General features: G+C 46.9%; 2 protein-coding genes across 25 annotated transcripts in view; one reads left to right on the top strand and one right to left on the bottom strand.

Moving 5' to 3' along the window:
• ASH1L (ASH1 like histone lysine methyltransferase) overlaps window positions 1–14,674 on the top strand; it is a 203,321-nt gene extending 188,647 nt beyond the window's left edge. For 9 of the 13 annotated variants that reach the window (XM_057725905.1, XM_057725915.1, XM_057725894.1 and 6 more), the window contains 12 exons: window positions 1,080–1,232; window positions 3,027–3,081; window positions 3,164–3,296; window positions 4,342–4,590; window positions 5,503–5,589; window positions 6,999–7,089; window positions 7,568–7,706; window positions 7,832–8,004; window positions 9,078–9,244; window positions 10,413–10,453; window positions 11,414–11,718; window positions 12,202–14,674. In XM_057725905.1, coding sequence (XP_057581888.1) covers window positions 1,080–1,232; window positions 3,027–3,081; window positions 3,164–3,296; window positions 4,342–4,590; window positions 5,503–5,589; window positions 6,999–7,089; window positions 7,568–7,706; window positions 7,832–8,004; window positions 9,078–9,244; window positions 10,413–10,453; window positions 11,414–11,718; window positions 12,202–12,293 — 1,685 coding nt within the window. In that variant the 3' untranslated portion in view covers window positions 12,294–14,674. Of the gene's footprint in view, window positions 1–1,079; window positions 1,233–3,026; window positions 3,082–3,163; window positions 3,297–4,341; window positions 4,591–5,502; window positions 5,590–6,998; window positions 7,090–7,567; window positions 7,707–7,831; window positions 8,005–9,077; window positions 9,245–10,412; window positions 10,454–11,413; window positions 11,719–12,201 lie in introns of those variants that run through there. The other 4 variants (XM_057725937.1, XM_057725925.1, XM_057725962.1 and 1 more) reach the window with 3 other exon arrangements.
• A 2,350-nt stretch (window positions 14,675–17,024) lies between these two features.
• Window positions 17,025–26,347, bottom strand: RUSC1 (RUN and SH3 domain containing 1). 12 transcript variants are annotated; one of them, XM_057725816.1, is made up of 11 exons: window positions 26,285–26,347; window positions 24,130–25,578; window positions 23,442–23,852; window positions 22,308–22,406; window positions 22,057–22,139; window positions 21,767–21,941; window positions 21,568–21,673; window positions 21,331–21,377; window positions 20,085–20,634; window positions 19,234–19,362; window positions 17,025–17,755 (listed from the first exon to the last, which is right to left on the bottom strand). In XM_057725816.1, exons 2-11 carry the CDS (start codon window positions 25,490–25,492, stop codon window positions 17,587–17,589), a joined length of 3,132 nt encoding a protein of 1,043 aa, XP_057581799.1. In that variant the 5' UTR covers window positions 25,493–25,578; window positions 26,285–26,347; the 3' UTR covers window positions 17,025–17,586. The 12 variants fall into 12 exon arrangements, with proteins under 12 accessions (XP_057581799.1, XP_057581731.1, XP_057581738.1 ...); XM_057725748.1 differs by lacking the exon at window positions 23,442–23,852; XM_057725755.1 differs by lacking the exon at window positions 23,442–23,852 and having other exon boundaries at window positions 22,063–22,139.
• Window positions 26,348–26,615: the final 268 nt, after the last annotated feature.

Genomic DNA, 26,615 nt, shown 5'->3' with positions numbered 1-26,615 from the left:
AATGCAGGGGACACGGGTTCAGTCCCTGCTCCAGGAAGATTGTACATGCCGCGGAGCAACTAAGCCCATGTGCCACAACTATTGATCCTGTACTTTGGAGCCCGTGAGCCACAACTGTTGAGCCCACGTACCACAACTACTGAAGCCCACATGTCCAGAGCCCGTGCTCCACAACAGGAGAAGCCATGGCAATGAGGCGCCCGTGCACCGCAAAGAATGGCCCCCACTCACCGCAACTAGAGAAAGCCCATGTGCAGCAACAAAGACCCAACACAGCCAATAAATAAATATAAATAAGTAAATAAATAAATTTATTAAATAAATAAAAGAGTGTTGCATGCTGCAGAGAAATCTTTCGTGAAAGGAAGAGCCAAAGATGCAGCAAACTGCCTCAGCCGCCCCAGCTTTCAGCAACCACCAGTCTGATCAGTCAGCAGCCATCAACATCGAGGCAAGACCCTCCATCAGCAAAAAGATTACAACTTGCTGAAGACTCAGATGATGGTTAGCATTTTTTGGCAATAAAGTATTTTTTAATTAAGTTATGTACATTGTTTTTTAGACATAATGCTATATTGCACACTGAAGAGACTACAGTATAGTGTAAACATATCTTTCACATGCACTGTGAACCCATAACCTCCGTGTGACTACCTTTATTGCAATGTTTGCATTATTGCAGTGTTCTGGAACCAAACCTGAACTACCTGTATGCCTATACTACCACTATTCCCATTTTACCATTGAGAAGCTGAGACACAGAATTTAAGTAACTTTCCCAAAATCAGACAGCTAGTAAGTAGTGAGGCCAGAATTCAAAAGCAGACAGACTCATTTTGAAACCCAGGCTTGCAGCTACTGTACTGTATAGCATTTGGCCATTAGTAAGGTCCCTTGTCTTTCTGTTAAACTCCAGCGTGTTCTGATTTTTCTCTAAGAAGGAGAGAAAGAACTCCATGACCACTAATCTGTTTAGTCACTTCAAGGAAAATAGACAAAATAACAGGAATCCGTTGCAGAAGAGAAAGCCACATAGAGCTTCTCTTTTCCTGAAACTAATTTTCACTTCATCCTTCCAGATGTCTTCATGACCCAGTTCTCTGCCCTGCAGACTGCTCGCTCTGTTCGAACAAGACGGTTGGCAGCAGCAGAGGAAAACATTGAAGTAGCTCGGGCAGCCCGCCTAGCCCAGATCTTCAAAGAGATCTGTGATGGCATAATCTCTTATAAAGGTAACCATATTTACCCCAAATTCCTTCTCCTTGGCTTTTTTAAAAGGTTATAGCATTTACCTCAACTGAGATATCCAAGACCAAGAACACATGACAGTTCAGGAGTAGGAATTTAGGTGGTTTACTTAGTTCTTCTTTTGTCAGAGTATAGAATTATAGGACTGATTATAGTCTTCAGAAATTGATGTCTCCAAATCTCTAGATTTATTAGGTTAATTTTTTGTATTTATTGGAATTTTATCATAGTTAAGTACTATATTTAGAAATCACATTTTTTAGCTGTAGGCTAGAAGGAAGTAGGTGTTGGATATAGTTTTCCTGAATGAGGCAATGAATTAAAAGTATTATAAATACGTCATGTCAATTCTTAACCTTGTTTGATTGACAGATATCTTTGAGAATAAAGTTGTGGACTCTTACCCCAGAAAAATATTATATACATAATTTTGCATATATTTTGGAGGGTTCACGGGCCCTAACTTCTACATTAAGGAAAAGGAAAAAAAGTTGCAAGAAAATTACTTTTGAAGCATTTTCATGCAAACATATTTACCCCACTCCTTTCCTCTTCTAAGACACACCTCTTGGATTTTTGTTGGGGGTAAGGGTGGAAAAGGAGAGAAGTTTTAATTTTAGGTAGGTAGTTTGGTAATGCATGTAACTTTTTCTGCCCAGGAAATTTGTAGATATTTAAAATGAGAGATTTTAACAAATAATTGCAGCTTTTACCATCAACTTTTTTTTCTATTTTATTTTATTTTTAATAATTGAAGTATAGTTAATGTATAGTATTATATAAGTTACAGGCATACAGTATAGTGATTCACAGTTTTTAAAGGTTATACTCCATTTATAGTTATTATAGAATATTGGCTGTATTCTTGTGTTGTACAATAATATATCCTTGTTGCTTATTTATACATAATAGTTTGTACCTCTTAATCCGCTATCCCTATCTTGCCCCTCCCGTATTCCCTCTCCCTGCTGGTAACCACTAATTTGTTCTCTATATCTGCGAGTGTTGTTGTTGTTGTTAAAATCAGCCATCAACTTTTGCTTCCTTCCTTTCCCTAAATCCTGAGGAATCTGGTTTTCTTCCTCTGTCTGTTATTTACCTTCTTGTTTTAGTGGGTTTTTGCCATTTTGTTAAGGATAGAGAGAGGAAAGGAGAGACCAACCTGTCCTAATATGTGAAGTTTTGTGACACCTATTCCCTTTACATTCCCTAAAGATCACACTCTGTATTCTCAACCAGCCCCATCTGATCTAATGTGAAACTGCAGTAGATGTATCTATATGTCACTACATTCTGGGCATGAAACAATAGGCTTTTTCTTTTCTGTGTAGTGAGTAAACCAACAGAGTAATATTAACTATGAGCAATTAATGAGAACTAGGAAACATTTTTTGGGTGAGATGATCTTGGATATAATAAATTTTGTTGAGTAGGAATTTGCCCTAAGCACTCTAGCTACTGCAATAAGTTCCCATCTCTCATTCTTCTTAGAAAGTTTTCATTACCTAACTAACACTGTTTTACATTTCAAGTATATACACCGTATCTTTCATATTCCACGTAATCCTGAAAGCAACTTCCGATCTCTGCCTTCACTACCAACATTTCTGAAAAGTCCTTGTATTTTTCACTGGCCTCAAAAAAAAAAAAAGACTTAGTTTTTTTTTTTTTTCCTAACTTTAAATTTTGAGGATTCTACTGTTTCAGTTAGGGGTTAATACTTGCCTCCTTTGTATCTTATAATCAGTCCTTCTACTAAAGCTTGCATTCTTTTGCAGATTCTTCCCGACAGTCACTGGCAGCACCACTTTTGAACCTCCCCCCAAAGAAAAAGTAAGTTCACATATGTGGGCATCATCTGAGTTTTAGAAAAGTCCTAAGTGCACCAGATTGACACCCTGGCTTTATGTTCCAGGAATGCTGATTATTATGAGAAGATCTCTGATCCCCTAGATCTTTCTACCATAGAGAAGCAGATCCTCATTGGTTATTATAAGACAGTGGAGGCTTTTGATGCTGACATGCTCAAGGTCTTTCGGAATGCTGAGGTATTTTTCACTGACTTCAAACACAGATTTAAGAAGTTTGTTTTGAAGAAATCTATTCTAGAAGTTTAAAATTTTTACCCTCTTCTCCTAGCAACCTTAAGAAAGGCAACAATTTTTATCGAGTACCCTTAGGGTAAGGGTAATAGTTTACTGAATATTGGAGATATAGTAAAGATAGTGACATGACCAGAATGGAAGGTTAAATCATACTCCCCAAACAATTTTCATAAAAACCTAATTTAGTATTGAACTTTTATGTGTACATAATACAGACATTTTACTACATTTAAGTCATATCTGTAGTCTCTTTACTCAATACCATAAGTATATAATGAAGTACACAGAAATATGTATAGGCAAATAAATATATATCTTAAGGATGGAATTGAGGTGTATTACACTAATAGGTTGTAGAATAGGTGAAGCTCATTGGAGAGAAGTTGGTCTTGAAGTGATTTAAAAGAGGGTGGAACATTGTATGTTGCTTAGAAGAGAGGATATTATTCAGTGATTTTGAAATATCTTGGAGAGGTGTTTGAAAGACAAAGAGACTACTAGATGAAGGAGGAATGGAGACTGAAGACAAGAAATGAGAGAAAAACAGACAAGAGGGAGAAGAATTAGAGCAAGCTTGACTTATAACATGCTTTCTCCTGAAACCTAGCTTCCAAATATATTTAAACTTGTAGCTTTGTCCCTAGTATCTGCAAGACAAAGGTGAACGGAGAGATTCTCCACATTATGCTTTCAGTACTTAGTCATGTTCCATGGTCACTGTGTTTTTGATCCTAATGGACAATAAGGTCTAAGACAGGAGTTGAATGACAGAGCAATAGAGCAAATGGGAAAATCACCATGCACATTGTAATTTTAATTCAGTTCAGTTCAGTTTAAGTTGTTTTCAACTGTCTGGCACCTATATTTGATGGTATTAAAAATACATTAACCAAATGAGATGGTAAAGAAAATCTTGCTACCGCTTCAGGTATATTTTTAAGCCTAATTGAGAAGACCAAACATGATTTCTTTCTTCTACTTTCTTCAGAAGTATTACGGGCGTAAATCCCCAGTTGGAAGAGATGTTTGCCGCCTACGAAAGGCCTATTACAATGCCCGGCACGAGGCATCAGCCCAAATTGATGAGATTGTGGGAGAGACAGCAAGTGAGGCGGACAGCAGTGAGACCTCAGTCTCTGAGAAGGAGAATGGGCATGAGAAGGACGATGATGTTATCCGCTGTATCTGTGGCCTCTACAAGGATGAAGGCCTCATGATCCAGTGTGACAAGTGCATGGTGAGGGTCAGGAGTGGAAGCAGAAGCCTAGTCCTGATGAGCATGGTGACTATATTCAAAGCAGCAGCCCCTGCTTCTTTTTGGCTTGGCTTGACAGGCTTTTCATGAACTTTAACTTTACCTTGGTTTCTGTTATTCCCTTACTGTTCCCCATTTTGTCCTTTTTTATATCTTTCCCTTTCATTTTACCCTTCCCTTCTTTTTTCTACCTCCCACTTTCCACTGTACACTTCTAATGTAATCTGGATCAAGAAGAATGGTAATATTTAGGATAGTGCTTTACCTAAAAAACATTAGAGGTACTACATTCTATGTAGCATTAATGCAGATGGAATACAATATATAGAGCTCCTGATGAAGGAGTCAAGGCCTGGATTTGAGCCCTGGTATCCCCATTTGATACATCTGAACTCATTACCTTAGGGGAAGTGGAGCTATGAGTAACACATAGGATTGTTTGGAGGATATGATTAGATGAGGATAAGCAAAACATTTTATAAATCCTTCCACAGTGGCCATATTGTTGATCTATATTACTTTGTAAGTAATAACTTGGTACTATACTCATTCATCCTTCTGTTCTCTATCTCCTTATTTTGTTTGCCCAGATCTGTGTATTAAGAACCAATCTGTATACTTATGTTCAGATAAGTCCTCATTCTTTTTTCTCCCTACTTTACCATTTATCTCTAATTTCTCACTTAACCTCCTTAACCCTTAGTTCCTGTTTTACTTTACCCTGTTCTATTGCTTCCCCCCACCACTCCCCCCATTGCTTACAGGATCTTAGTTCCTGACCAGGGGTTGAACCCAGGACCGCTAGGGAACTCCCTGCAAATTTTTTTTATCCTTAGCCCCCAGGACTTCTCTCAGTAAGTCTAACCCCATGCATACACACACTTGTTTTCACAGGTGTGGCAGCACTGTGACTGTATGGGAGTGAACTCAGATGTGGAACACTACCTTTGTGAGCAGTGTGACCCGAGGCCTGTGGACAGAGTAAGTTGCCCTCTGATAACACTCTAATCTAAAAGGAGATGTGGCACATGGTATTTTATCTGCCCTGCTCCTCATGCACTGAATTTCCTTTGATGAGTTATTCAGCCTCTCTAGGCCTCTAGTTTCTTACACTTTACATTGAGGGTAATAATTCTTTTTTTTTTCCCCTGAGGCTTCTATCTTTATTTTTATTTTTAATTTTATTTATTTTTGTCTGCATTAGTCTTCGTTGCTGCACGCAGGCTTTCTCTAGTTGTGAAGAACGGGGGCTACTCTTTGTTGCAGTGTGAGGGCTTCTCATTTAGGTGGCTTCTCTTGTTGTGGAGCACAGACTCTACAGTGCGAACTCAGTAGTTGTGGCACATGGGCTTAGTTGCCCCATGGCATGTGGGATCTTCCTGGCCCACGGATCAAACCCATGTCCCCTGCATTAGCAGGCAGATACTTAACCATTGCGCCACCAGGGAAGTCCCTTGAGGTAAATAAGTCTGCCCTTCCTTTTCTCAAGAGTGGGGCAAAAGGGAGAGTACTTTGAAATCTACGGAAGGAATGGTACTATATAAAACCATGGTTTTTATAAACACTGTCTACTCTCCATAAAAGAGGTAGCATATAAAGTTTGGAACTTGTGTACTCTGAATCTCATTTATGTTAAGCAATGTTTGGGTAAAAAGAGCGCTGGGGGCTTCCTAGGTGGCGCAGTGGTTAAGAATCCGCCTGCCAATGCAGGGGACACAGGTTCGATCCCTGCTCCAGGAAGATCCCACATGCCACGGAGCAACTAAGCCCGTGTGCCAAAAAAAAAAAAAAAAAAAAAAAAAGAGCGCTGGACTCAGTCAACAAAGGTTAGTCTTAGGCCCATTTTTTAGGAGAGCTGGTAGGTTGGGAATCTTGGTCAAGTTATTAAATGGGTTTTGTCTTGGCCCTGCCACATTTTGTATGTGTGGTCTTCTCTGAAAGGAGGTATTTAGGCATTATTTCTTGACAGTGGTGCTGTTGTCAGTTTGAGTGGACAGTTCTTCAGTGTTTTGAGGGATACATTGTAAAATGTTTGCTTTTGTAGCCCTTGGGCACTAAATGCTAGTAGCCTCCTCCAGTCATTGTGACAAAGTCCCCCTTCACACATTCTCAGATGCCCTCGAGATGGCACAGAGCAACCACACAGTCAGTGCTTCACAGAGTATAGTTTTGGATACTTAGCCAGTCAAGTTTGTCCTCTACGTTCACTTTTTCACATTTAACAACTCTAGCTGCCTTCATCTTTTTTTAACATCTGTGCTCTGTTGAAATGACTAAACAGTAAGTCTTTAATTGGTTGGGAATTCTAGGTTTCAGTTGTTTTTCTCTTGAATAGAGAGGCTGGATATAGTAGTCCCAGCCCTCATCCACTGGCTTTCTGCTCTTACTAGGAGGTACCCATGATCCCTCGGCCCCACTACACCCAGCCTGGCTGTGTCTACTTTATCTGTTTGCTCCGAGATGACTTGCTGCTTCGTCAAGGTGCGTACATAGAAATGGGCTTTATTGCCAAAGCTGACCTTTCTGGACAGTCGGGGGTGTCTGCTGTCTGCATAATAGTCTTGTCTCCGTGTGACCTTTAGCAGCATATTCAGCATATTTAGCAGAATATAGGTTTTTTTCTATCCTCACATCTGTATTTACCTCCACCAAATAAAACCAAACGGGAGAGACCAGGGTGTTAATAAAGCTCATTTTAAGATTGGGAACTACGGGATTCCAGGAGGGGGAGGGCCTCCCTCGTGTCACTCGCAGTCTAGAACTGAGTATCATCGCCATTAGACTGCTGCTTCTAGTTATGTATTTACTGTTTTAGATTTTATTTATTGTTTTAGATTCTAAGTTCTGTATAGACCTTGGGTCAGACTAATGGATACCTAGAAATGTATGCAGGAATCATTTTAACATTCTCCTATGTTCTGTGTGTTCAGTGTCTTAATCTTCTCTTGTGCCTTCCTAGGTGATTGTGTATATCTGATGAGGGATAGTCGGCGCACCCCTGATGGCCACCCAGTCCGTCAGTCCTATCGACTGTTATCTCACATTAACCGAGATAAACTTGACATATTCCGCATTGAGAAGCTTTGGAAGAATGAAAAGTATGTGTTGAGGTCCTCTCTCTTTCCTTCCAGCTGTACCCTACCAGCACAGAACTGGATATTCACTAGGATCTTGCTAATTATAATTAACTAAACCTCTCCCTTCTCTTTTTTTCTTTTTTTAGAGAGGAACGGTTTGCCTTTGGTCACCATTACTTTCGTCCCCATGAAACCCACCACTCTCCATCACGTCGGTTCTATCACAATGAACTATTTCGGGTGCCACTTTATGAAATCATTCCCTTGGAGGCTGTAGTGGGGACCTGCTGTGTATTGGATCTTTATACATATTGTAAAGGTAAGTGATTTGGACTACTTAAAAAATGACCTCCTATCTGCTATTCATTGATCTACAACTGCCCACTCTTCATATAGTCTCTCCCTGATAAAAGATTATCCAAGGCTAGCTATGACGCTTCAGAGAGCTATATAATATTTTTTCTTTCTTTTACCTAGAGCTTGGTACTCAATAAATGTTAATTCTCTTTTTGTTAATTCATCTTTTTTTTTCCATAGTATGTATTTAGCACTCTATTAGTACTTGTGGGAAGATAAGTTACTTCACGCCCGCCCCCCCCCACCCCAGTTGCAAAATCCTTAGGGCCATCATCAACTCTCTACATTAAACAAACAAACACAAAAAGAGCACAATAGTTTCATAAGGTTTGTGGTTAACAGTGAAATCAGACAATGTTAATTTCAAATTCCAGCTTCACCACTTGTTACTGTGTGCCCTTGGGCAAGTTACTTAGCCTACTGAAAATAGGGATTAGCTATCTATTTTAGAGAGTTTTGTAAGTATTAAATGAAGTAATCTACAGAAGCACTAAGCCCAGTTTATGGCTCACAGTAAAACTCAGTTTGTGTTTGTTATCATTATAAGCAGAGTTCAGTTGCCTAGCTCTTTCTCTTAGTATCACAGCGAAATAGTCCAGAAGAATATATATTCCATGCAGAAACTAACTGCTTGAAGCTCCATGATGACTCCTCCGTCCCCCATTATAGTGTTCATTACCAAATGTGCTCCCCTTGTTTATAGTCATTCTTTTCTCATAACTTCCCCATGAGGTGCTCTGTTTTTCCCTTGATTGAAATGTTCTCTCAAAAATCCCTGCAGCACTCAATCTACATTTCTGGTGTCTTTCCATTCTATGGAGTGCCCTTCAACTCTTAGATTCCCTTTCCCCTTTCTTTGACTCTAGTGTCTCCTTTCTTCTGCAATCACCAAATGCTTAGTTGTTTCCCCTCTGAAAACAGCTACCATGTTTCCCTTTTAGAGGTCTCTCTGCTCTCCCAGTGGTATGTGATGGGCAGCTCAGGGTGAGGGAAGGGAAAATAGGGAGGGTTCTTTAACAGTGTTTGGACTCATAGGGAGACCCAAAGGAGTGAAGGAGCAAGATGTGTACATCTGTGATTATCGGCTTGACAAGTCAGCACACCTGTTTTACAAGATCCACCGGAACCGCTATCCTGTCTGCACCAAACCCTATGCCTTTGATCACTTCCCCAAGAAGCTCACTCCCAAAAGGGATTTCTCAGTAAGTCTCCTTCCTCTCTTCACTGTACGTGTCAGGACAATCTAGTTCATGTGTGGAATTCAGAGTGAGAATTGTGAAGTGGCTCTCTGCTTCTTCATCCTGTTTCCGTCCCAGACTGGAAAACTCCCTCTCTGTTTGGTATGTTTGAGCAGCAAACATGCATTTATTTTGCATTTCCTAGCACGGGCTGTGCCTCAGGGAGCTGTTAGACTTGAGTCAGGTTTTCCTCTTTTTTTCCTCTTACCTCTTTGCTGTCGTTGTCCTTGAGCCCCATGTTGTTATATTTTTCACACCCATAATTTTAAGGGGAAAAAAAAAGAATATCAATAACATTGAGAAACCTTTGGTGAAAATAATTCAGTGCTTTTTCTTTTTATCTCTGGATTTAAAATATAAGACATTATCATTATATAAAATTTGAAAAGTACAGAAGCATTAAGAAGAAAAAATTTTTTATTATCCTACTACACAGAAAATACCCACTGTTAACATTTTCATTTTCAGCCCTTTTCCTTTGTGTTATTTTTTCTTTCAAATTGTTGTTACCATATTCCTCCAGTTATTTTGTGCCATTTGTCATCATCTCCTAAAGGTTTTGGAGAGCCATCCATTTGCTGTAATGAACCCCTGGACTAAGCTCCTCCTCCCTGAGTCTTTTTTCAGTGGACCTGTCAGAATTCAGAGGTGTCATCCTGGAATACTTAGAAATAGTCTAACCAGAAAGCAAACTTTTATCTCCCAATTTTTCCTAGCATTATTTTTGGATTTCCCTAAATCATAACTTACTTTACATTCTCTCTGCCCACCACCATGCCCTGCCTCGCACCTGGAAGCCTTTGGTCTTGCTTGCTCGGTCAGCAGCTTGCTGATTAGCTTTGAAACCCCAACCTCAACTTCTTAAAAGTTGGGATGAGACAAAAAGAATTGTAAGCCTATCCCGTCCACAGGCTTACAAAATGCTAAAAAAGCACTGTGGCCTGCAGATTACTAGCACTGAACTTCTGACCTCACAACACAGTCACCCAGCTTGTAAAGGTTTTAGCCCAACAGCCCAATTTTTTTCTTTCTTTACCTCCTTACCTCCCTTATCTTGAGTTTGCCCTAGATCATCTGGTTCAGCTTTGCCAGCTTCTGCAGTACACTTACCACTTTCATTTCTTCTCTGCAGCCTCATTATGTCCCAGACAACTACAAGAGGAACGGAGGGCGGTGAGTCCCATGGGGGATGTGAGGAGCCCTAAGGGATTAACCAGTAACTTGAATGGAGCAAGAGAACACCCACTTACCCACTCATCCCCACCCGTAGGATTGGGGAGTCTCTGACAAAGTAGCCCAATATAGTGCCAGTAGTAATATGGAAGAACTAGACTTCAGTAGGTGTGGTCTCATTGTGGAGCTTTAGTTGGGGCAGGGAGGGAGATTTGTAAGATTAGAGAAAGAGAAGGATTTGGAACAGAACTCTAGACAGATTTGGAAAAATCTCTTTTTTTAGGTTTCTGCAAGCTTTCCCTATCACCCCCAGGTGTATCAGCTCTTAGAACTTCTGTCAAGGAACAGAAGTAGCGAGAAGTACATGGTTTGTAGCTGAGCAGTTTGAGCTCATAGTTTTTATTTGTGCTTATTTTGTACACAAGAAGGGTACTCTTAGAGAAAGTACTGAAGGCTTTTCTTCAGTTTCCTTTTCTGTTGAATGGTAGCGTAGCAATGACTTTACCTACATCAGTAGCTTACCATAAGGAAATCAACTATATTTCAATTTTTAACAAATACCAGATAATAGATGTGGGAAGAAATTTAGGAAAAGTAAACTCTCTTTAAGTGCTCATTGTAGCTGGACTGTTGGTATAACAGGGTGGTGCCATGCTCTGTGTACTCATGAAGCAGTCAGAGCGGCTGAGTATTTTACCACCTCTGGTCTATTTTATGGATTCCTGAAAGGAAGAAGAAAAGTTGAATTTTGTAATTAGAAATTAAATTTCAGAGAAAGGTAGTGATTTTTTTCAAAAATAATAAAGTGAAGGTCATAGCTAAGTTTCTTACCTCTTGAGCCAAGGCTCTAACAGCTAGACTGCAGGGTCACAAGCCGTCCAGAGGTCTTTTCCCTTCATCCCCCTTCCATCCCCAGGGGCTCTGCTTAGCCTTCCTCTCTAAACTCACACGTCCTTCTAGCAGATCATCCTGGAAGTCTGAGCGCTCGAAGCCACCCCTGAAAGACCTGGGCCAGGAGGATGATGCTCTGCCCTTGATCGAAGAGGTTCTGGCCAGTCAGGAGCAAGCAGCCAATGAGATGCCCAGCCTGGAGGAACCAGAGCGCGAGGGGGGCCCTGCTGAAGTCACTGAGGGTGAAAAAAAAACAGAGGAAAGTAGTCAAGAACCCCAAACAGCCTGTACCCCTGAGGAACGACGGCATAATCAACGGGAACGACTCAACCAGATCTTGCTCAATCTCCTTGAAAAAATCCCTGGGAAAAATGGTAAGGAGAGTCAGGTTCATATCTAGGGTTTAAGATAAAATGGGAAAAGAGCAGAGAGGGAATGAAAAAGAGCAACTTCTAATTACTTGCCTAGAATGGAAAATATTCTTTAAAAATGGTACAGTTCTTGGGAATTCCCTGGCAGTTCAGTGGTTAGGGCTTCACACTTCCACTGCAGGGGGCATGGGTTCAGTCCCTGGTCGGGGAACTAAAATCCCACATGCTGCATGCCTCGGCGAAAAACAAAAAAATGGTAGAGTTCTTTCATGGGCCGGTGTTTAATTATATCTTGGGAATTAAACTGGGAGGTGAGAGGATCTCCTTCCTGGAGAACAACTTATTTCATTTTGGGCTGCAGAAAGGCCTAAATTGCTTATAGGTCAGAAAAGGAACCATTGAACTGCTGGGATCTCCTGAGAGCTTAAATCTGGAATAAGGAGTGGGAAGGTAGTATTTGATGAGCCTCCTTGGTTCTGTTTTCAGCCATCGATGTGACCTACTTGCTGGAGGAAGGATCAGGCAGGAAACTTCGAAGGCGTACTTTGTTTATCCCAGAAAACAGCTTTCGGAAGTGAACCTCAAAGAATGAGAACCTCAAGCATCTGGGATCCAGTGGAGCTAACAGTCCTGCCTCCTGTTCTCTGAGTGTAGACAGGGGTGGGGAAGGGTCCGTCCAGCAAGGGGAATGGGGCCATGTCGTTGACATTAGGTACTTAGTAAACCTTGGAGCTAGTGGAGAGGAAGAGGAAGGGGATCTGTCTAAACAGTTCAGTTGAACTTGTTTTCCTCTCCATTACTTCACCCTGAGGGTTAGTAATGTAGGGTGGAGGGCAGAGCACCTTGGGGATGACCAGAATCTTTTGGTACTTTACAGCACTTGCCCCTCCCCCCAGCTTGGGTTTTTCTGTGTCATCCTCTGATCCCACAGGCACTGCTAAGAAGCTGCTTCCTATACCCAGGTATAACTCAGACTCCAAAGGGTTAGGGCCAGGATCCCCACCCCTACCCTGTCTGTTCTCTATAGGCTCCAAGAGCTACCCCAGAGACCTAAAACAGAAACAGTAGCTGGGCCTTGTTCCAGATCCCTGACTAGGAAAAGTTTCTCTCTCCTCTTTTGCCCAACCAGGTCAAAGTAAAATGTGAGTTGACAACTCAAAGCACTTGTAACTGCTGCCCCTCTCCCTGCCTCCAGTCCCCCAAATGGAATCATGGAATAGGGAAGGCCCCTATGGGGTCAGAAGGGCACAGTACTTATTGTAATTATTTTTGTTTCAACTTTCATAACCTGCCAAACATATTTTTTTCTAGTGAGAAGGCCAGGCCCCCGCCAGCACACGTGCTGTTTATGCGCTATGGCTCTTGTGTGTCTGCTGTGCTGTGCGAATGGAGATTCATTTCAAAGAAAAATCATTTTAAAACTTACATAAAAATGAACTCTAACCACCCCCCAACAAAAGTCACTACATAAACTGTTGAGCAGTATTCACCTATCAGAGTATTTGTTATGAGTGTAGATTATCAATTGAAAACACTACTTCTTGTTTTACTTGTACAGTTTTCAATGTCCATCTCTGAAAGAGACAGCGTGTTCTCCCTACCCCTAGTCCCATCTTTCCTCCACCTTCCTGACGACTTCATCTTCAGGAGGGATAGCCAGGGTGTCACCTTCCTTCCCATTCTCTTGACCAGAAGTTACCAGATAATACTGTCTCTTTAAAAATAAAATTTAAAAAGCTTTGCTTTGTCGTCTTCTCAGACATACATATGCATATACGTTTTAGATGTTCTTATAAGAGAAAAGATGGTTTTTAAATGTGCCAAGTTGTGTGTGTATATATATATATGTATGTATATATATATATCTCTCTGCTGCGTGATTAGTAAGCAATACAATAGTTAAACATTTCCCCATTACTTTTTTCTAATACTGGACCAATGCTGTCCTAATTGTACATTTCTTCTTAGGATGACGACGCTCTGACTTGTTTAGGTAGAAACATTGACCACCTTCCATTCCATTGAATCTTTCTTTTTCTCCTTTCTGTGTCAATCTTGAGGAAAACAAAAAAACAAAACAAAAAAAAAAACAAGAGAGACAGGGGATGCCAAAGATCCCCTTGAGCAGAGAAAAAGCAGAATAAATATTTTATTAAAGAAAAAAGAGAATTAAGAAAATAGTTTGGAGTATTTTCTTACTGTAGAGAAGCACTGTACATTACTAAGAGACCTGGGTATAAGATACTCACGTGTGGAGCTGGGAAAATCGCATGTCCAAGCCCGTTTGAGTGGTTTCTTTTGGTTTTCATTGCAGGGAGCTGGGTGGGAGGGAGGTGGGAATAGGGGCACTTTGGGGGTCTCCTTTTAGTCCAAGCAGGAAAATGACAAGAAAGAGATTAAAATTCAATATTTCCTTTAATAGTGTTAAACACTAAAATTTTAAAAAAGACAAAAAAAGAAAAAAGAAAAAAAAAACTTTGTAAAATGCGAGAACAGAAGCAAAAGACACTACGCTCTGTCATTTTATCTTTCTTTTGTTGAAAGACTAAAAACTGAAATGTTTTTTAGACAATCAAATGTTAGGTAAGTGCAAAAACTTGTTTTTTCTTACTGGTGTAGAAATTAATGCCTTTTTTTATTTTTCGGTTATTTTATAATAACAAATAAAAAAGAACCCCCTAGCTGCCAGGCGGGTTTTGGTGTTTGAAATGCGGGGCAAAGCACTACATCACTGCAAATAGATACAGAGTTAGTCTGCATGTCTGTAGGCTGTGTGATTGCGGAAAATATAAATGCTGCTAATATATTTCCTTTTTACAAAAGCATATCTAAATAGATGATTGTTTTGATGTTAATCTTTGTAAATTATGTATTACCAATTTTAACATTGGATGTAATTGCATAAAAAGCTTGCATCTCAATCCTTGAAAGTCTAGTATTAAATGGAAAAAACTTTTCCTAACTACAGAGTGGTGAGCTTGCTATTTTTTTCCTCTTTCCTGTCCTCCATTTATCATCCAGGATCTTTTCCATCCTGTTTCCAAAGAGATCTATTTAAAACCACATCATCAGCATCCTGGGCCCCACGTGGGCGCGCTAACTGCTGCTGACTGTTGGGTAAAGCCATTTCCTCAGTACTACAGTCTTTTTGGTCTGGGCCCAGCCTAACCACTCAACATCCTAATCATCTACACTTCTACCCCTTGTAACACATAGACATCATAAGTTTAGGCTACATTTTCTAGGCCACTATGTTAGATTGTTTCCGTTGTAAACAGTTTACATGTATTCACTTAATCCTCACAACAGCCCTTTTTTTGGTAAGTGCCAAAACCAAATTTTATAGATGAGGAAACTGAAGCAACAGAGAGGTTAAGGAACTCACCCAAGATCTTGTAGCTAGTTAATCCTCATAATAACCCTCTATAGTTTTTATTCCCTTTTTTGTAGAAGCAAAAACTGAAGCTCTGGAAGGTTAAGTATAACTTACCAGAGATCACCTCGTAACTAGTGTTGGAGCCAGAACTCCAGATTCTTTATGTTCATCTGCAAATGGGAACATGTCAGAAATAGCCAAAGTGTGATCCTACTAAGGAAGATAAACCCATTCCTGCCAACAACTGAAAGACCTGACAAAATTTTGTCCCAGGTAGGAGTCAGACATTTCGGCTTTGAGTTCAGCTAGAATATGGTTGCTCAGAAGCATCAAGACAGTTGACAGCAAGAGCTCAATCTCTACTCCTACAAGAACTTGGGGTTCACCCCACTATTACATAATAGTCTATTCATGGCTGCAAAAACAATACATTAGTAATTGTTTTTTTAATCTTTAATTTTTTTAACCTTTAATATCCCTTTAATATCTACAGCTGTTCTATTCTAGATACTATATAACAATAACCGTACAAAACTCATTTCATATCAATGTATGTCCTATCTCAAGATGTTCTGCAAGGAGGTGCCCGTTTAGTTACCTGAGAACCACTAGGCTCCAACTTCAATATCACCAGATCTCACTGATGCTCTGACAGTATTGTTCTAGGACTCCTCCCACTTTTGAGGATTACCCACTATAAACCAAGCACATAGGGACAGTAGTCAGAAAAAGGAGAGGGCAGGTTGAATCATAGGAAATAAAAGCTCTATATCAGTAAAGGATGTCTGAAACTTTAGAATCATGCCCCCTGCACACACACCACCCCCCCACCCCAACTGCCACCACCAAAGATTCCTCTGTAGATCTCACTTTAAGAAATTTGGTCCCAAAGTGAAAGTATTGTCTTTCATATCTACTCTCTTATAACTTAAAATGTTATAAAAACAAAACTTCTTTTGCAGTAGTAATTTACAATTGCAGAAGCTTCATAAACTTGAGTACTCTCACGCTTAAGAACATAACTAGGAATTCCCTAAGGCTCTCAGAATCCAGTTTGAAAAATATCACCCTAGAAAACACCTCAAATGCAAACTGAGGTCTAAAAGTGAGAGGGCCACCAGACACAAAAAGCAAAATTAAAGCAAGGAGCAGATGAATAACATAAATTGGCCAGGAATGGAGAACATTAAATGTTAGAAAATGACAAAAGTATGAGATATTTGAGTCTAACCAACCAACCCTGCCCCTATTTACAAAGCTTCGGATCTAAGATTTTTATTTCCTCAAGTCCTTTCTCCTAATACCAGCCCATTGTGCTCTTAACCAAGTTCCCAAAGATGAAGAAAAAAATTCTTTCCTCTGTTTCACCTCATAGTTCTCAGCTTCCTTTCCTGTTGCCTGGTTATAATTATAGCTTTCTGTTCTTCTGACCTTTTAGTGATTCTCCTCTAGGCAATCATTTATAGTGATTTCCATCCCCATCCTCCAAACTCTAGAGCATTTAGCTATTCTCATTTCAAAAGACTGAAAGGGAACTCATTAACTCCTAACAAAGTAATAGGTATCAAGTTATTATACTCCCTAAAATTATAGCACCACAGAATGGTGATATGAAATAGAAAAAACATGTCCCTTCTTAAAACCTTTTACTCCTTTCCATCACCTCAGATGTGAATCTGATAAGTACAGTGTTCATGGACTTAGTCTTCCCAACTCTCCGTCTCCTCATATCCTTCTCACCAAGCAAAGCAATCAAGTCTGACTAGAGAGGCACTTCCGTGAGTCAAGCACAAATCAGGGGCTGCTTCACCATTCCTCAGGGAACAGAAAGAACTAGACCTGGGCTAGGAAGGAAGCATCTCCCTTGGGCTCCCCATAACATGGCCTCCCTCCCCAACCCTGTAGCCTATGTCCTGAAACCAACAGTGACAGACACATTCAATTCCCACTCTTTATTGGGATAAAGGAGGAAGGAGGCAGACCAACACCATAGGCCCACCCACCAGGGGTGTCCAGACTTCAGCACCTAGTACAGCATGAGTACATCATAAATACAGGCAACATGGGATGGGGGAAGTGGGGGAAGTTTCCATACACAGGAAGAAGACTAGAGGCCCTTCTAGTCTTGGCAGCTGAGGCATATACTGTACTGGCACAGTCCACTTACAGATGAAGATACAGGAGGGCTAGATTTTCATTTTGCAGATAGGGAGCTATTCCCTTCTGCAGATTGGAAAGAGGAAAGAGATTGCATGGCAGGAAATTCCTTTTCATATATTTGGAAGAAGAGCAGATTTCACCTTATAGATGGGTAGAGGAGGGAAGGAGGAAAGTTTATTTTACATATTAGCAGAAATGGATATGGGAGGAAAGTGCCATTTTGCAGAAACAGGGAAAGTACTTTGGGGATGATCGGTTTACATGAGTGAGTGTTCACAGACCATTCCATTCCCGGGTGACGGGAGAGAGGTGCAGGAAATGAGAAAGTCCTAGGCCTAGAGCACAAGGGAGGTGTACCCCACCGGCACCAGCCCCTCCACGCCGTCCCTCCCGCAGCGGAGCCAGTCCTCATCCACAGTGGCGACGACACGCAGCACTTCCCCTCGTCGGAAGCTCAGCTGGTCAGGTCCTCCCGCTGTGTGGTCACAGAGAGCCCGGACTGCCCTGTGAGGAGGCAGAGGGAGATGCTGGGATAAAGTGAGGCGGGGGTGCCCAGCTGTCCCCAGCCTCACCTCCCGCTGTATAGTATGTCCCCGTTGGTTCAGCTCAGTAAACATCAACTGGGCTCCGGAAGAGACACAGGGACCGATCATCAATCAACATGGTGAGTTTATTTAGGGCCCCAGCCCTCTCCTGTGCTCCAAACCCACTCTTTAACTGCTTATTTGACACTATTTGCACTTCTCTGGTGCTTCAAATTCAACATATGCAAACTAAATGACTCAACACGCCAAACCAGTCCCTTTGTGTCCCCTATAGTGGTAAATGGCATCACCTTCCACCCAATTGCTCTTGGCCAAAAGCAGGGTATCTCAGTCTTTACATCCAATCGATCACCAAAACCTGTTTGGTGTTTGTGTCCCCCACCACCCCATTTATCTTTCTCTTCAACCCCACTGCCATTGTCCTAGTTTAGGCCTCTACACTCTCTGGACCACTGGCATATAATCTAACTGGTCTGCCTGAATCTTGACCACCCTCTCCAGCTCCATTCTTCATACAGCAGTCAGAGATCCTTCTAAAACACACAGGCAAACTTATCATCCCCAGGCTTAAGACCCTTCAGTGGCTGCCACTGCCTCAGAGTGATGTCTAGTTTCCTTAACTGGCCTACTGAAGCCTCCAACCTCCCTACCACCACTGCCAGCATCCTCCGCTCCAGCCACAACCAATCATGTACTCACAGTTCCTCACGTAACACATCTGGGCCTTACCACATCTTCTTCCTTCAGATGCACACCCCACACCATCACTAGGCCTCCTCTGAGTCCCCAGACCTGGGGAAGAAGCCCTGTCTATATGGCTCCAAAGGACTCAGTCTTCCTTTCCTAGAGTCGTTACCACACAGAATTGTAAATGCTCATTTATTCACTGGTATCCCCACTGGACTACAAGCTCCTTGAGGGCAGGGACTCCAACAGGTTTCCCTTTGCGTTCCCTCCCCCAGCATAATGCTAAGCACACAGTAAGTACTTGAAAAGTACTTGAATGGAAAATCAAGATGCCTAATTCAATGTCTTGAGAGAACCTAAAAGAAGCCAGACCCTAAAGGGCTGTGTGAACAGCCCTTGGAACCAAATTAGAAGACCCCACTAAAGGGAAGCACAGTCCCCCAGTGGACACACGTGTACATTCATATACACACACAGTAATAAAAGTTACCACTCACTGAGCACCTTCTGTGTGCCAAATGCTTTTATAAAATCATGTTTAGTCTTCATGACAGCCATAACAAAACCAAGGTTCAGAGAAATTAGTGTCACACCAATAATAAATAGCAAAGACGCAATGCAAACCAAGCACTGTCTGACTTTACAGCCCAAAGCCGTTTACACCACCTCCCATCCACTCTGTGAAGACAGAAAAACACACATATATAACACACACGTACACACCTGTGCTTTCTCCCCGACCCTCCTTACCTGTGGGTCTGCGCCGTGCTGACTGCTGAGACCTCAAGCTCCTTAGGAGAAGAGGGAGTCTCAGGAGGGGCTCCCCGTTTCACCAGAGCCAACACACTCACTGTCGGGGCTAGCCAGCTGGATGGTCTCCTGGAGGAAAGGATGTAGGGTCACAGAGGTCACCCCACCTCCATAAAAAGAACCCAAGTACCCGGGACTTTGGAGGGTGGAAGAGGCTGAGGGACCCAGCTATGGTTAAAGAGGTCAGGAGTTGGTCACTGCTGAGGGCAGAGTGGCAGTTGTGGGACACAGTTACCTTTAGGGTAAAGGGTGGTTAGGGAGGTGACAACGAAGGTCTACAACACCAAAAGCCACAAAGGGGCCTATGGAACCCGCAGGCTTAGATCCAGAGGGTCACTAGAGAGGACCTGAAGCCATCAAAGAGCCACCAGTGGTCAAACCCTAGAACAGGCATCGGCAAATTTTTTCTTTTTTTCTAAAAGGCCAGAAAGTGTTTTTGTCTTTGAGGGCCAACAGGCAAATGGACAATATTCAGGTATTTACATAACTGTTAAAACTTAACAACTTAAGAGTATAACCATTTTTAGTTCATAGCTGTAGAAAAGCCAGCCTGTCAACCTCTGACCTAAAGGATCCCTTCTGAGTTTCCAACTGGGGTGACTGAGGGAATTCCCTGGCTGTCCAGTGGTTAGGACTCGGCAATTTCACTGGTGGGGCCTGGGCTCAATCCCTGGTCAGGGAACTAAGATCCCACAACCCAGGAGGCGCGGCCAAAAAAAAAAAAAAAAAAGGGTGACTGAGGGCTCTGAGAGGAGGTCACACACCATGGAGGGGACCAGGGACCCCATTACCTGGACTTTGGGGCTCCACTCTCAGTTTCTGTGAGGCCCCCAGGCACTCCAAACAGCCTCCCCAGCCATATGCCTCTGCCTGGTGCCGCGTCCTCTGTGGGCAGGGACCCCTCCTGCGCGACCTCAGCTGCAGTCCCGTGACGCCTGGATCCCCACCGGGGAAGAGGGAAGCCTTCGGTGCTGCCAGAGGCGTAGACCCGGGAGGCCTGGGTCAGCTGCTCCCACCAGCTGCCTGGGATGGGAGGGCTTGAGGGGGCTGAAGGGCCTGGAGGGGTCTCCCCAGAAGCCCCCCGGAGGCTCTGGGCCAGCCGACCCCCCCAGTGCAGCATGGCTTGCACAGTCTGCTGCAGGGCTGGAGGCGAGCCTGGCGGGGCCGGGGCCTGAGGCGGGCCCAGGGGCACGTGGTGGTGGTGCTCAAAGAGCAGGTCCAGGTGGAAGGTGAGCACCGATAATGGCTGCAGCAGGAGCAGCAGCTCCGTGGACAAGGAGGGGCAGCCACCCCGGGCCAGGGAGAAGAATCCGGTGGGCAGGTACAGGAGGGACAGCAGGCCTGGGAAAGAGCAGGCTAACATCAGCCCCTGCTCTCGACCTCGTCCAGAGCATCCACCCACCACTCAGCAAACATCTTCCCAGGCCTCACTCCACGCTGGGCACTGGGACAGAGAAGGGGGGACACAGCGGGATGCAGGGCTGCCTCATCCCTGCCTGTGTGGAACCATGGCCTAGAGGGAGACACACATAGAACGTGTGGGGACAAATATATGAGTAATAAAAAGGAGGACCTGAGGGCCTAAACGGGCGGGCAGGGTGGGGAGTGGGGGTGAGTTAGCCTGGTCTGAGGTGGGGATGGAGCCCCACTGAAGAAAGATCCCAAGAATGAAGGAAAGTTAATGAGGAGGCAGGAGGGGCAGGAAGCCCTATTCTAGGTGGAAGGACAGCAAAAGTAGGGCCCTGGGGCAGGAAGAACAGGAAAGGAAGACAGTCGCAGGACCAGGCAAAGCCCCAGACCTGAAGAAGCAGAAAAAGGCAGAGCCCAAATAACCAAGACTTTGGAGGTTACAATGAAGATTTGGGTCACTCCTCGTATGGACAATAAGACTCCTTGAAAGAGTTTTAAGCAGAAGAATAGTAAAATCGGAAATCTGGATTAAGAGCATTCTGGCACCAAGAGGAACAAACTGAAAAGATCCCTTCCCCCACCAACCCCAGCCTAGCAACCCCATCCTCTCCCATTTGAGCCTCTGACCTGCATCTTCCTGGAGACTGGAAAACCACAGCTCCAACTGCTTAGTGCTGGGGGAGAGAGGAGGGAAACAGAAGTTCAAGGAGGTGGAGGATTCCAGCCCCCTGTGGGTGGAGGATGGGAGATGAGACTGGAAGAAGGAAGGCCTTCTCTGGGGACATGGGACACCCACCATGTGTCCCACCCACATTTCTGCAGTCCCCAGGCTGTGGGAGGGAAGCCAGAAAGAAGGCCACTCACTTGAGGAGGCCCAGGATGAAGGCGTGGAAGCGGCTACGGCTGCTTCTCAGAGGGGCCAGACGGCTGACCTGGCTGAACAGGGTTCCGAGGGAACGGGCACTGGAGCCTGGGGACACAGGGCGCTGTCAGCCAGGCCCCAGCCCGGCCGCAGTCCCTGCCCCCACCCCCAACCGCCCAGTCCCACACTCTCCCCCTTCACCTGGCTTCACAGATGCCTCCACCACGCTCCAGGGGCTGCTCCGGCGCTGCCCAGTGATGAGGTCTTTCCGGAAAGGCTTCAGCCCGTCGGCCACCAGGGCATGGAGGGCCGGACAGAGCGTGGTCAGTACCAGGTGCCCCACATCTGGGCTCAGACGGCTATCCCCCAACTGGGCCTGGAGGCAGCGCAACGGACATGGGTCCAGAGATACCTCCAGTCTTCTCCCCACCGTTTCTACACCCTCAGAGCTACATTCACCTCCTCACCCCCAACACCCTCCCCACAGGCACCTTCACCTTCTGAACCAAGTTCCGGGCGGCCCCAAAGTGCGAGATGATTTTATCCACTGAAGCACTGACGGCTATCAGGAGACCTGGGAGGGGGCCAGGGAAGGCGAGAAGCGTCAAACCCCCGGTCTCTCCCCAGGCAGACCCGGAGGGACTTAGAGAGGCTGGTTTATACAATTTGACCCTGAGAGAGGAGGGCCTCAGTGAGGGGACGCTGATTCCCAAGCCAAGGATCAGAAGTCAGGGTGTCCTACCTTTTTTCTGCTCCTGCAGCTGGCCAGTCCCACTCTGGGCTTCTGCCATCCACAGTCGCTGGGCCCCGGGGACGCCGGTGAACGACCAGGAACCACGGACTGGGGTGAGGGAAGAAGAATGCAGTGACACTTACCAGGGGTTACCCCAAGGACTCCAGGCTTCCGCACGGGTGATCCATCCCCTGTGGGTCTACGGCACCCCCGTCCCTGAAGTCTTGGGAAAGGGAGCACAGGGCTGGATGGAGCACAGGGCAACTCGACCCGGCTCCACATATCTCAGCACTGCCATCCTGCTCCCCACTTCCCGGTTCCCATTTCCCTTCCTCACAGCCCAGCTCCCACCTCCTCGATCCCGGAAGTCCCTGTCTGGGGCAGCCGCGCTCACCTCCCGCCTGCCAGGCTAGAGCCTGTAAGGCGGGAGATGACAGGGCGAGGGAAGGGAGGGGCAGCCTTGTGCCCGCCACCGGGGCCCTTGTCAGGTCCGCGGGGACCCAGGGAGCACGTGGGGAGCCTGGACCAATGGAAAGACAGACAGACGGGAAAGGGAGGAGAGACGGAGGGAGAGGAGGCCCAAGGATTGGGAGGCTGGAAGGCGCCGGAAAGGGGAAACCCGGGTCCTGCGCCAGCATGTCGGCGGAGGGCGCCGGCTGCAGCCCACGATGCGCTGGCCCCATGGGGAAGGAGTGACCAGAACCCCTCTGGCCAATGAGCTCAGCGAACTTCACCCCCCACACTTCCCCAACAAGGTGGGGGTCAGGCTCGAACTGCACTGGCAAGGGAATTCCACAGAGGGTGTGACCCAAGGTCCTTAATAATGGACTTGATGGGACCCCTTTAAACTGAGTATGGAAGCCGGCTAAGCCCATATCCACTCTGCCTGAGCCTCGAGGAACAGGGACCAGGCCACGCAGCGGGGAGAGCAGCAACCTTCGCCCAGCACAGGGAGCCAGCAGGGCCAGACTCTCCAGGACCAATGAACTTGGAATCCGCCTAGGCTGAAGGGCGGGACCCAGCCGAGTAACCCGGGGAAAAAAACTGAAGCAGAGGTCTGGGCGAGGATGGGTGGGGCTTTGGAGTGGGCGGGGCATCCCCGCCTGAGGCGTGGCCCGCGCGGCCCGCCAGGGTCCGTCTTACGTAGCCTGGGCGGAGGCGGTGGGCTCCTGGTCCAGCGAGGGGCCTTCAGCGGACGAGGTGGCCGTGGCAGCGGGGGGGCGGGTACCTGGCGGGGTGGGGAAGCCGCGGCGGGGAAGGTGCTACTTCTGGGAAAGAGCGGGGACAGCAGCAGTGCCAGCTCAGGGCTGGCCAGGCAGGGGAGGTCCCCCCTAGCCGGAGGCGAATAGGCCCCCACCGGGGACAGGCGGACAGGCAGCAGCTGCTCCTCTGGGGGACTCCGCGCCCCCAGCAGCCGCAGCCCAGCGCCGGGCCAGCCGGCCAGAGGCGCCAGGAGCAGAGACCCAGCTGCGGCCGCGCCCCCACCCTCCAACAGAGGGCGCCCGTCAGCCGAGAACCGGAAAACCAGGGGCCGAGGGAGCAGGAGGGGACCGGCTGCAGGCGGGATTGGCGGGGCAGGTGCGGAGGGGAAGGAGGCCAGCGGGATGGGCAGCCAGGCGAGGAGGGGCGGGAGAAAGAGGGAGCAAAGAGTTAGTCCCGTAACCCAAAGACCCGCCCAGTTTCCCTTTCCCGGAGCGCTCCCTGGTAGAAGGGGACGGGGAGGATGGGTGACACAGAATGGAGGAGAGACAGGGGGTCGGGCTGGAAGCTTTGGTGGTGTGGGCGAGGCCGAAGCCCAGCCCTCCTCTCGCTGCCTCCTGTGGCCTCTTACCCTCAGTGCTGGCCTGCGGGCCTGGCTCCTCCGGCTCCTTTGCGGCGGGGGCCTCCTCGCCAGCAGCCGGGCTGCCCGCCCTGCCCTCCTCGGGCTGCCCCTCTGCTATGGGCTGCAGCCCAGGTCTGTTCTTCTTCCTCCGGGGAGGGACGGGTGGAGGTGGGGGCCGGGGCGGGACCAAGGCCCAGCCAGCCGGGGGGTCTCGGGGCGGGACTGGCGGGGGCGGGGCCCGGCTTCGGGACCGGAGTTCCTTGAAGGTGGTGACTTCCCGAGGAGGCTGCAGGGAGCCGCCGAGCGACCCTGTGGGGGGCAGCTCGGTGTCCGGCGAGAAGACGATGAGCCAGTCACTGCGGTCTTTCTTGGCCTGCGGCACGAGGGGCAGCCCTGGGCCCCGCTTGCGCTTCTGGGCCAGCTCGTGGAAGGACGTGATTGTCCGGTGGGGCACCTGCTCCTTGCTGACGTCACTTCTCCATCCTCCATCAATTTTCCCTGCATCTGTTTTCGAGCCAGAATCAGTTATTGCTGTGGTTTTCCAACCGGAGTCGAATTTTCCAGGTTCCGTTTTCCAGCTAGAGTTAGTATTCACATTGACTTTCCAACCAGAGTTATTGTTCTCAGTGATTTTCCAGCCAGCTTCGGTTTTCTCTTTGTCAATTTTCCAAATGGGGTTGATTTTCCAACTGGGTTCGGTTTTCCCAGTATCGATTTTCCCATCATCAGCCTCTGGGAGGTCAGAGGTAGGGAGGTCCTGCTCCTCAGCCTCGTCCTCTTCCTCTAGCCCTGGGGAAGGGAGGTCCTGGCAGGTGGTCAGGGCATTGCAGTTGGAGTCCAGGCCAGGGCCGGGTGGAGAGCAAGCTTCGGAGCAGGAATCAGGCGAGCAACAAAAGCTGTCTGGGGAGCAGGTTCCTGGGCCTGTGGAAGCCAGTGGGGAGCCTTGCTCCAAGGGAACGATGCTGGGCTGAGGGTGGACATCCTCGTTGCCAGGGAGGTCCCTGGAGTAGACCGAGATGGGGGACTCATCAGGACTAAGATCTGAGCAAGAACTGAGAGAGGAGGAGCAGCCCGGGTCCGAGGGAGAGGCAGCCCCCTCTTCCTCTTGTGCTGGGTCCTGCCGGTTTTCTAGGCCTGGCCCATGCTCCTGGCAACATCGACAGGGCACGGCTGGGCTATTGGAATTGGCGTCCACCAAGGTTCCGCTGCAGGGGCCCCGGCTCTCCTTGCCGCCAGTGTCCCCTGGGGGAGGGGACGTGCTCAAGGGCCCCTCCCGTAGTTCCGGACGGCGGGACAAGTGCAGGCCCAGAGAGACATGCTGGAGGTGGATGTGGTTGAGATTGCAGAGTAAAGCCCTCTGAGGGGACAGCATAGTGCCGGCGGCGATGGGATGGACTCTAGAGAATGAGGAGGATCAGGCCTCTCACATCCACCTACCTGGCAACGGCAGATGCAGCCCTAGAAGACAGAGATGGTGAAACCCAGCCAGTGAGGGAGCTGGTCGCGGGAAGGACACGGAGGTGACTGACGGCTGGGGCAGGCCTGGAAAGGCGGCTTGGAAAATATTTAAATGAGATGCAAATAGACATCGACTGGCCATTAGTTTCCGCTGCAGTGTTTGCAGGTGGAGTCGAATGTAACCCCCCGGGAACAGGGCGGGGAGGGTCAGAGAATGTGGCTGCGCTCTCGATCTCCTTGGAGGTGCGATCTCCTTGGAGGTGCGGGGGCTTGTAAAAGGATGGGGCCCAGAATGGACTCCGGGTCCTCTCGGCTGCGATCTGGCCCTGCTCCCCCGCCTGTCCCTCACTCTCAGGGGAAGGAGTCAAGGGATGCCCCGCCCAGATGCTCTGAAATGGGGTGGTGAGGAGGCGAGTCTGGCTGGTCGATGCAGGAAAGGGGCGGGCATGGGGAAAGGACGGAACAGCTGTCATTATGTCAACTCCGGCCAGCAGGCCGGCCGGCACAGACCCAGGGCTCCGGGCTCTAGCCTACAGCCACGGTGCTCCTTCACCCTGCTCTGAACGCCAGCGCGTCTGTTCACTGCATTTGTCTCCATCATCCAGCTACCACCCCACCCCTTCTCTATTCATTTTTTACTGCTCCCCTCTTCTGCCCCGCGTGTCCCAATCCGTCCATCCACACCCACAGGCCGAGCCATCCTCACCACGGTCCTCCTGCAACCGCTCCGCCGTCGGGCTCCTCCACGGCTCGGGTCCCCGCCCGGCCTGCACTGACTGGAGGGGAGGGGCGCTGGGACAACCCGCCAGCGCTGCGCAGCCGCGCCCCTTCACGCATGGGCGTGGCGTGGCTCAGACCCCGCCCCCAGCGCTTGACGTCTTGCCTGTGTCACCCACCCAGGCCCAGCTCAATGGCTTTTGATGCGTCCTAAGCTTTCCGTCCCAAGGGGGTCCAGAAGCCAAGGCCGGAGGTCCCCGTTTCCATGCAACTGCCCCCACCCTGCCCATTCAGGGCAGAGCTGCGCCCCTGGCTGGCAC

Source organism: Hippopotamus amphibius, chromosome 1, assembly GCF_030028045.1.
Source record: "Hippopotamus amphibius kiboko isolate mHipAmp2 chromosome 1, mHipAmp2.hap2, whole genome shotgun sequence".
Classification (NCBI taxonomy): Eukaryota; Metazoa; Chordata; class Mammalia; order Artiodactyla; family Hippopotamidae; genus Hippopotamus; species Hippopotamus amphibius.
Note: the sequence above shows the minus strand (reverse complement) of the source record. Positions and strands in the feature narration are given on the sequence as shown.

What these genes read in the sequence shown, in the direction of transcription:
- RUSC1 (XM_057725816.1), bottom strand. Translation starts at nt 25,492, where the DNA reads ATGCTGTCCCCTCAGAGGGCTTTACTCTGCAATCTCAACCACATCCAC. An exon ending in ACCGCCTCCGCCCAGGCTAC is followed by an intron (nt 22,407 to 23,441) that starts GTAAGACGGACC and finishes CCCTCACCCCAG; the next exon opens with TCCGTGGTTCCTGGTCGTTC. An exon ending in ACTTGGTTCAGAAGGTGAAG is followed by an intron (nt 21,942 to 22,056) that starts GTGCCTGTGGGG and finishes CGCTGCCTCCAG; the next exon opens with GCCCAGTTGGGGGATAGCCG.